An 11,201-nucleotide genomic window follows, 5' to 3' on the forward strand; every position below is an offset into this window, starting at 1 on the left:
GTAAGTGTGGACAGATAAGAAGAGGTGTGCGTGAGTGATTAGTGTGGATGGCTAAGGGGGCTTGCACCCCTATGTATCTACCCCCTCTAGTACTATTTAACCCCCTAATGGGAAATGAATGGAGGAAGTTTTCTCTCATTTCACTCTCATCTTGACGTCTCTCTCTTTTTCTCGTTGAACCCCCTTAGGAGGGGGGTGGTGTCTATGGCTCCACCCCCCACCCCCCAATGATCGCCATCGCCATCACCATCAATCCCGCAACGCTTAGTATATCCCCATCATAACTCTATTCTACCATTACCATTCATCAACATCATCATCTTCAACCTTAACCCTAACCCATTAACACTTGCCATTATTGACAAAATGCACTTGATTAGTATTGTGGCATAACAAAGATGGGTTGACTATGTGTTGCATTACCATCATTACGAAATGTGTGAGAAAGAACATAAATAGTAATGTCCATAATTTCAAGGTACCAAAGCATATGATTGTGAAATATCAATCCCCACCTATGCCAACAATTTAGACTTCCACAAACACTTTAAGATTTGCAAGCAAAGGTCTAGCTAGTCCTAGAGATTGGGTTTGATAGTCCCATGAAAGCCAAGGAAGTAAACCTAGGGGATGAAGAAAATTGTAAACCTGTGTTCATCATGGTCGAACTCACCCATCAAGAGGAAACAACAATCCTTGCATACGTCAAAGACATGTTTGCATGGAGTTATGAGGATATGACATGAGTATTGCTAGTGATATTCATACATAATATACCCATGTGACATGATTTAACAAAATGTAGGCAAACATGTGACACATCGTGCCTACAAAATCAAGGACAAAAAGGAAGACGGTAAAATCCAAATTCGTGTGTACTTTCGATAGATAGCCATTATCCAAGACTACTTAGTTCCCTATATTAAACAAAGAAGTCTAATAGTCTCATTTACAACTTCAGGTATAACCAAATACCAACCGCTCTAAAAGACCAACGCAAGACAATGTTTGGTATGAAATTTAACATGTTTGATAATACATCACTTCATCAAGCACATATTAGTTGTAGGGAGACCAAATCTTTGCCTCTAGCTTAAGGAAAGGTGTAGAGTCATACATCAATGGTCTTTGTTGCAACTCTACTTGGAGTGAACACTAGAATTCGTCAACGATTCGGTTTTGGCTTAATTGGTTTGCCCTTGTCCAAACCAAACCGGTTAAGCCTTAACTAGTTTGGAAGTTTTCAAACTTGAACCAAACCAGTTTGGACAAAATGTTTAGCCTTAACCAATTTATAAATTGGTTTGGCCCAAACTACTTTGGTTGGGCTTGAGCCTTGCCAAACCGAGCTCAAACTGGTTTACGAAGCTCAAGCTTGAACCGAGTTGAATCAAACCACCATACCATTTAAACTGTTTAATGGCTCGATTTAGGCTTGAACAAAGTTGTTGTTGACTCCTAATGAACATCTCTTTCTTGTTCGAAGGGTTTTTGGAGGCCGCAAGTATCAATGATAATGCTAATTACCTAATGATATAAATATTTTATTTTATTTTTACAAGTTCACCAATCTCTCACGTAGCTTCCAATGGATTTTTTTACATAAATAGCATATGCCTAATAAATGCTCGAGATTGAAATCATTGATATATGGGCATCATAAAATGTGAATATAACTTAATGAATTTGATCTTTTGAATCACTTTCTAGCTTGAAACTTTATTTTTTTGTATGTATGTCACTCAATTGTTTTTTAGCATTTGTTCTATATCGAATTGTAACATTTAGAGGACGTGACATCTTGTACTAAGCATTGACATGATACACTTGTAAATATTGAGATTCTCAAATAGAAATGTTATTTTCATGATGTGTGTATAGGTCTTGTTAGTGGCCCATGTTTCTCATAGAAGAAACTCGTGTATGCATATGGGGGATAAAAAAACAAAAGGACAAAAAATTTAACTTTTTGAACTTGTCATCTTAGCACAACCATAGTCTTTGTGCTTCAAGTTAAAACATGCAAAAATACTCTAAAAAGCCTATTGGCTCACAATAGATTATAAAATTTGTTTCCTTTTTCAGCATTTCTCAAGGAAGATAATGCGAATGTTTTAAACCTTGGGAGGTAAAATGTGAACTTAGAAGGAAATTTATGTAGGAATCATCCCAACCAATATGTATAGACTTATTATGTTTGAATCCTATACGCTTGAGGCTGTAAAGTGCGTGGTGCGCTACATGACCAAATATCATCATTGAAAATCTTATATTCCTTCACCACCAAGTGATTAATATGTGTGAAGTTTGAAATATGCCTATGTCTATGTGTAGCTTCATTTTGGAAAATAAAAATAAAAATGTCTATGTCTATGTGTTTAATGTCTAAATGTAAAGACAATTATTTCAGATTGTGTTAAGGCATTCATTGTTTTATTCAAGTTTTTGTAAGCATGCTTTGGGATGAATAAGTCATTCAAAATCCCGATTTTTTAAACTAAATCATGACCTAGACTTGTGGTACCAAACATTCTTTGATTCCTATATAACTAGGTTACAAAATTACAAGGCTTCCATGGTGCCTACGCTTTTTAATGAACATCAAGATCATCAACAGTGGCAATTTGTAACAATTGGAGTGCGCACACTCAAATAATGACTTTATGAGGAGTCCAACATAGAGTTGTTCTTATGGATGCATATGTGTCTTCTTTAAATGACAATATATTTCCTTTCACATTAATGTTAATTATGCTACCTATGTACATTCCTCCATAATAAGCCCTTCAATTGTGTTTGTGTAGTAAAAATTTATAAATATATCAAGCATGTGACCTATTTGCACTCCTCCATAACAATACCATTGAATTGAGTATAAATGAGACACAAATATTTTGGCATGTCTACCTTTGCCACATGATCAACGGTGGCTAGATACATATGAGCACAAAGATATTGTAATTCTTGCTACCACTATTGAATCTCGTGCAACATTATAAGTTGAGGAGTTTGATCTTAGTTGTATGTTTTGATTTTAACTATGCTAAGCTCAACATGATCTGGAGCATAAGGAGAGGAAAAACATTGAAATATCTTCAATGCATAAAACGGTTATTCATTGCTAAGTATAGTGACAATGTTCCTAAATTGATGTCTAGTTCCTAAACTAGGGACACTTAGAATGTTTGGACTCTCTAGAAAAACGCGTTTTTGCGCATGATGGTGAGATTACTGATTCTTCCGACCTTAAATTTATGGGGATCAAACATAAAATTGTAAGAGAATCATCTTCCGACCTTAAATTTTATATTTTTATCGGCACGCGTATGTTTATTATGCTTTGGCATATAACTCATGAAAAGGTGGTGTTAAAAAGCATGGAACATAATGAGAATTATGTTATTGGCATGCCTTTTTCAACCCTTGGTTTCTGGAAAGTGGGCTTTAAAGGGGAGGAATTGCCAATGCACATGTTGGATGACAACAAAAACTTCAGTAGAGAATATTAATAGTATGATCACTTAAGCTTACGAATGCATAAGCAATTATTTGTCATTTGGAATTGGTGGGGACGTCTAAAAATTCGCATATAATGTGTAAAGGCAATGGTTTCGCATTGTGGGTAAGCACGTAATGTGTTGTTTTCTTTCAGTTTTTTATTTACACTTGCAAAAAATCTGGTCAATGTGTGGTTCTTTACAACTCAATTATGATATCTTGTGGTCCAGACATTATATTAACATTCTTTGATTCCTTATAACTAGTTTGATAAGACTTCTTCCATGATGCATCATTTCTATATGGAATCATAATGGTCAACTATGGATTGTCCCAAATAACAAGGAATCATAGTAGTCAGTAGTATTGCTGATAATGAATTTATGAGATATCCAACATTTCTAGCGATTGTTCTTATAGAGCCATACATGTTTTGTCCTTCAACTACATACATAAATCCAACGACAATACAATTTCATGTTAATTTCAAATTATTAACAGGTATTTAAATGGAGCATTGATCAAGGACAAACTTGCATGACATTTTCTGAATCCAAGCTTGATCTTCAATACGCATGACGTAGATACATGTTTCGCCACTAGCTTAACATGGAACTGAGCCATATATACGAGACAAGGAATGTCCTAATTATTTTATTATTTGGTTATATAACAATTGCAACGATGCACTTGACTAAAGGTAAAATAATTTAATATTTTAAGAGTGACTACTAATGTCACATGTCCATGGTCCTTAAGTTTTATATGAAATATGATCACATTGAGAATATCTCGTTACCTACCAAATCTATCACATAAGCTATGACAATCACAAAATACTTGCATGTGGATAAAGCCTTGTATGTTAATGTATGTATGCATGTAATATATGGCATTGTGCATACAACTACTATTAATAACCACAATTCAAGGAAATTTAGACATTTTTCCTACATTTGGATTATGCACGTAATATATGGCATTGTGCATATAGCTACTATTAATAACCACAATTCAAGGAAATTTAAACATTTTTTCTACATTTGGATCATTGTTAAAGTACAAAGAAAGATACATTAAAGTCACTAGACCAATGAGATTCTAGAATGTTGGCAAACCTTAAGTTAAATGTCAAAGCAAGTTAAAAGACATTTGTGAGCTTAATGTAGCTTCATTTTATGGAAATCACTTTGAATAAATATAACAAGAAGTGACATGTATTCATCTAGAGTAGTTGAATCGTTAGAACTAATATTGTTGGCCCTCCATCATGGGGTCACCACCCTCAAAGAGGCATTCTCTATGCACTCTCCTTATATTGAACATGAAGAATATGGATATGCATGGTTTTGTCATTGTACTTCATCACTCTATACAAATCAGAACTACATTTTTCCATAATCAAAAGACATTATATATTTCTCCCTTCTCATAATAGATTGAACAAAGGACATATATTGCGCTCTTCAAGATAATCAACCCCCTTGAGTTAATGTCACTACATGTAGTCATGACATGTTTGTATCAACATTTGTTGTGATGAAGTCATGACATGCTTTGATGCTATGTGAAGAACATATGGCATGTACTAGACTAAGACTTCATATTCTTGTTTGAATAATAGAATTATCACGAGGCAAGACATGGCATCTATTGTGTCTCTATATTTCCATGGAATATCGAAACCATCATCGGGTAGACATGTGGCTTGGATGTCTATAGGCTTGGGTTGATTAATGAAACAATATGCGGAGGAAATGTACTCTAGTAGGGCCTTGGAGGGTATCTCTATGCCTCACTAAGATCTATGATTTGAGATTTATTTAACTCCATGTATATCCATTGTATGATAATTGCCTTATCATGAAGAAAAGAAGTTGCTTCGTCACCCAATACAAAGATTATATTGAATTATCACCTTGTCATATCCATATTTTAGTCATATCTAGAGCTTCGTAGTGCTTGCTATATTTGTCAAATGACTGCATGTACAATAAACATGAATAGATTTCTAGCTTTGGTTGAGTCATGCAAAATACAAGGAATATGAATGATTAACTGTATCATAATGATAAGTAGGACTAGTTGTAATATTGATATCAAGCAGTCAATGGGTCAAGTACAATTACAATACATGATTTGTCAGGAAGACAATGGCTACATGTGTTATGTGTCTATGGCAAAATTCCCGATAAGCTATTCAACTTTTTCTCGTACTTATTGGTGGTCCTAAAGTGGATCAATTTGTAATCAGAATTTAAACCAAGAGGATATACTAATGTGCAATTTTGTAAGTTATTTGGATACTATTTGGTTGAAACATATTGCGGTTATATTTGTTCAAAGGATATAGGATATACTTTGCATGCAAATCAATGGTTGAATTATTACTTTTATGAAAAGATAATACATTTTCATCTATTCATTAACAAACAGTTCAAACACATACACTTACACATGTGACATAAACATTAACATAAATGTTTAAATACATTCATGATATGTCACATACACAGTAGATTGACGCATATATTTGGCCTTTGGCCTGTGTCATATGTTACATATGCAAAACATAAATATGAACATGCATATGCCTTTTCAACCTCGCATGCGTCAACTAATTGCAAGCCTCTATTTCCACAAAGCATATATTCAATAACCATTCGTCGATAATCATAGGCTATAGTGGGAGAATTAAACTTGATCATCCATATTCCAATCTACTATGAGGAGACCCACATTTTCTTCCGCCCACACTAACAATCCAAAAAGTATTAAAGATATAGAATAAATCAAAACAAACCCACTTCTAAAGCCCTTTTCCATGCTTGTTGGGTTTAATATAGCAATAAATTTTGGCATGCTAGCAATAAACTAATATGGGGATGCACATTATGATCCATAACTAGTCATGGATGTGTGTGTGTGTGTGTGTATATATATGTATGTATGTATGTATGTCATGTTCGAGGCAGAAAACATACACGTACCTTTTTGGCCGATAGTGTCAACTAGGAGTCGAAAAGATATGGCAATCTTGAAGTTGTCTTTCATCATCTAATACATAAATACATGGTTACATATTTCCCTATGTGCATACACACATATATCATGGTAATCCAATATCACAAGTGTTCACATCTAGTGAGTACCCAAAGAGCCCGATGGGTCTTGGACTAGTTCCTTTCTAGAAAGAATACAAGGGCCCTTTACACTAATTTTCCTTACATGTGTTTTCCCTTGGAGGACCTACATGAACACTATGCAATTCATTATGTAATATTAATATGGGCAATCATTACTGGTGCATTAAAGAAGCATTTGAATGGTTTGAGTCTACATAATGAAACAAATTAAGGCTTGTCTCAATGTCCACATGTTTGAAGAGCATGATGTGTGACCTCTTGAGCCGAGTATTTAATTGGTTATATTACTGCATATTATCCTTAAAGTACTACTTCCTAGGTATAAATACCTAGTTGCACCTGATATTATAATCTTTTATTAAGTAGTGTTGATCCATCTCATGGTACTTCTAACATTTAATCGATGAGGGAAATGCAAATGAAAGAAGCAGATGAAGTACCTATTATTACTACCTTTACTACTATATGGGAAGATGGTGGTTGCCATTATAATGATATATTCTCTGGTATTAATGGTACTCATGGACCTCCTAGTATAAGAAGCTCATTTGACTCCGAGACGACCGATACAAGTAGCGATCTAAGTCTATATTATTCTAGTGACGAATTCGATGAGAATTCATCATCTATACTACAAGAGGAGTGTTCAAGCCATCTTGATGATCCAATCAATCAATCAATCTTACCAACACAAGATGGTGATCATGATGATGCTACGAATATTGGGATGAATCACGTCAATGGGGTGGGATTAGTAGAAGTTGATCATGTCAAATTTCCAAGTGGATTTGATGGTGGAAATTTGGGGTCCTTCCATCCACATGAGTTCAATAATGTGAAACAAAGGGCAAAGTTGTTCAAATTGAGAAAGCTTAATCAAACATTACAGAGGGCATTGACATTGACCAAGAGTCGAATTAAGCCAATTGATCATAATATTTCAATTTCTAGCCCCAAAGAAATAATTTGCAAGGATCAATATCCAAACTATGAGTTGATGTTAAACTTGCAGCTAGGAATAAGGTAGTAATCCAATTATACATGTGCTCTTTGTTGGTTCCATGCTATGAAATTAATATTCACTTACAATGGGTTAGACACTTATAGGCTAAAAACTTATATTCACACTCTAATTGTTTACTATTCTAATGTTCAATTCTTTTTATTTGTATGCATGTGTGGTTAGATATACCATAGAGAAGGTAGCATCAGAGCCAAACCGGATGGTTGTGTCAGAAGATTTGGGCTCAAAAAGTGGAAGATTTCGGGTGAATTTCCCAAGGGGTGGGTCTAAAATCCCTCCACCCCATCAATATTCATACGACTTCAAATGGAAAGATTATTGCCCAATGGTCTTTAGGTATTGTGGACGATATTTACTACAAAACTCCCCTTATTGTCTCTATTCCCATTTTTTCCACAATAACTTTTTCCCATGCAACAATACAATTTTCATGCATGGTCTTTCAAGTTTTAACTTGTATTACTACAGGAGTTTGAGGGAAATGTTCAAGATTGATACCAATGACTACCTCCATTCCATATGTGGCATTCATGGTGGATTGAGGAAAATCTCATCTCCAGGAAAAAGTGGTAGCACATTTTACTTGTCGCACAATGATCGATTCTTGATCAAAACTGTGCGAAAAGCTGAAGCCAAGGTATAATTCTATTGTCTTCATTTTCAAGACATTTAAGACCACTTGGTCATGATAATCATATGTGAGATAATTTTGGATATTGTAAATTGCTTTTGTTTATCCAAGGTATTGCTAGGAATGCTTCGAAACTACTATGAACATGTAAGGATGTATCCAAATACTCTCCTAACAAAATTCCTTGGGCTTTATGAAATCAAATTCGTCAGTGGTAGAAAGGTACATACTACACCCCATATAAAAAAATTACATCGATATATACATTTATGATATTGTCACTAATTCATTATCTAAAAGATCTCGAAAAGTTGCGTTGGTATATGTAAACATCAAACTCCAGTCATTCACATATATAAGTCAAAAGAAAAGTTGCATTTATGTGCACTAATATTCAAGTGTGTTCTAATTCATTGCATATGGTCTTGAAAAATTGCATTGACATTGGCATTCCAAAATTCTTGTGCTAAGCTCTTTATATAATTTCACTCATCAATGTTGTAGGTCCGATTCGTAGTGATGGCTTATCTATTCCCTACTGATGAAATCCACATCCATAGGAAGTTTGATTTAAAAGGATCTTCTCAAGGACGTTCAATTAATGAAAGAGAAAAATTGACGATGAATGAGAATATCACTCTCAAGGACTTGGATTTGGATTTTGTATTTCGAATGGAATCTCATCAACAAGAGACATTATTAAGGTATATCCATATGTTGAGTGCTTGTGTAAGAAGTCTAAGGACAATTTCCCATTCTGGATTCCAAACATATTTTCCAGTAGGAAGTTTATATCTTATATGACCTTTTGTAGGTGAAGCAATAGTGAAGCAAAATATGCATATAACTAGTTATGGTTTTTGTGGGGATAGTTGTTTTACTGACATGGGTTTCAGAGTGATATTTAAGGTTTTCATGTATAATTATGGGGTCACACCTAGTTATTCGTATCAGGGGGAATTTAATAACAAGATTCCCCAATTTGGTCTAACCATCCAAAACCTAAAATCTTAAGGTGTTAGGGATTTCTAGTATAGCCAAGTTCCAACATCAATCAACCTCATAGTTTGGTGAACCACCTTCCAAATTGTATGCACCACCTCATCTATGAAATAGTTGCATAATGTTGAGCATTGTGTAAGGGAAATGTGAAGGAAATGGGCGTCCTTATCGTTCCAATAGGAGAAAATATCTAACACTTCTTGTTTTTAGTTTATTGGCACAAGTTATTCCAAACCTATCACTAAATCATTTTTACGAAATTTGTGTCGTAGGCAAATTGAATTCGACACCAAATTTCTCGAATCAGAACACATAATGGATTACAGTCTCTTATTAGGTGTTCATTTCCAAGCTTCTATTATTCCTACTCCAACTAGAGGTATACATGCTAAACATTCAGTAATTCAACCTATTCTAGTCTATAAGTTGACAATTAGTATGAGAAAACTTACAACCATCATTTGAACATTAATTGCAGGCAAAAGAGATATTATAGAGAATGTTAATGCCGATAATGAGCTACTTGTAAATAATACTCTTAGTGGGTGTAACTATAGAGTTGTACATGAGGAGTTACCGGAGCAAGATACCCACTTAGGCATTCACATGCAAGCAAGAGCAGAGCCTAAGTTGTCCCCAAAAGTTCAAGACCTCATTAGTGATCCACAACATGCACGTGGCAAGGAGATTTATGATGTGGTGTTGTATTGTGGTATCATTGATATCTTGCAACGTTATAACATGAGCAAGAGACTAGAGCATGCATATAAGTCAATTCACTTTGACTCCTTCTCAATCTCAGCTGTCAATCCAAGCCATTACTCTAAGAGATTTCGGGATTTTATACACCTCACTTTTCCATATCACTAATTACCTTCCACTCGATGTTCATCCTTACAAAACATAACCATGATCATATGTAAATGATAGAGGTTCGAACTTGGAACTTCCTACAATTATGTAACATCTCTTAACATTAATTAAATGGATAGCATGATTGAGAAAGAAAACATTATGGGAAATTGCATGGAACATTATCTACAAGTGGCCAACATGTTCAAGGATTTTTCCATGTCATCATTCTTTGTTAGGACATGATAATGACTATTTGACAATATTTTAGTATCTTCGGATCACACTCTTGTATAAGCCAAACTTGAGCTTGAATATGTTATTATGAATATAGGTTTTCCAAACCTTGGAAATGCGATAGGTACCAATTAAACAAGATCATCCATGTAACAACTATCAAGTGATATAATATGATTGATTGTCCACATAAAAATTAAGGAGAATTGATGAGTAGGCCACATGATGAAACTATGACGGTTTAAGTTTAGATCTAACATAAAGTTGGGTATAACTTCCATCTTATATATTACGTTATAGTAAAGATGAGCTAATTTTTAGGAAAAATGGATTTCCTCTATAATCACGAGTCAATTTTCAAAATGACCCCAATTATCTGCACAACATATTAAGACATGGACTCAATCCACCAAAAACAACATGTGCATTGTGCAATGCATGCACGCATATCTCCTTATAGCTTCTAGCTTATATATTACATTATAGTAAAGATGAGCTAATTTTTAGGGAAAATGGCTTTCCTCTATAATCGCGAGTCAATTTGCAAAATGACCCCAATTAATGACGTTGAATTTATGTTTTAGATAAGGATGAGATTTTATGGTGTGGAGGTCGAAGCACATTCTCACGAGGAGATGAGGAATTTAGACACATTTTATTGTTTATGTGCAGGAATTTGGTGTATTCGGCGAGATGGTTGACGAGGACTTAACGAAACAGTTTTTATGTTTTTTGATAAGAACAAGTGATGATGGTGTGGGGGCCAAAGAATATGCTCATGAGGAGAGGAGGAAACTTGACTTAATTTGTT

General features: G+C 34.6%; 1 protein-coding gene across 1 annotated transcript; it reads left to right on the forward strand.

The window, feature by feature from the left end:
* The first annotated feature begins 6,990 nt into the window (after nt 1–6,990).
* LOC147859519 (phosphatidylinositol 4-phosphate 5-kinase 9-like) lies at nt 6,991–10,311 on the forward strand. Its single transcript, XM_087326411.1, has 7 exons — nt 6,991–7,667; nt 7,831–8,004; nt 8,137–8,305; nt 8,411–8,521; nt 8,804–9,003; nt 9,574–9,680; nt 9,780–10,311. The coding sequence occupies exons 1-7, from the start codon at nt 7,048–7,050 to the stop codon at nt 10,169–10,171; spliced, it is 1,773 nt and encodes a 590-aa protein (XP_087182537.1). The 5' UTR covers nt 6,991–7,047; the 3' UTR covers nt 10,172–10,311.
* The last annotated feature ends 890 nt before the right edge of the window (nt 10,312–11,201 follow it).

The sequence above is a fragment of the Azolla caroliniana genome, unplaced genomic scaffold (genome assembly GCF_043228905.1).
Source record: "Azolla caroliniana isolate FFs.n. ecotype wild unplaced genomic scaffold, voAzoCaro1.0.p SCAF_10, whole genome shotgun sequence".
NCBI classification, from domain to species: Eukaryota; Viridiplantae; Streptophyta; class Polypodiopsida; order Salviniales; family Salviniaceae; genus Azolla; species Azolla caroliniana.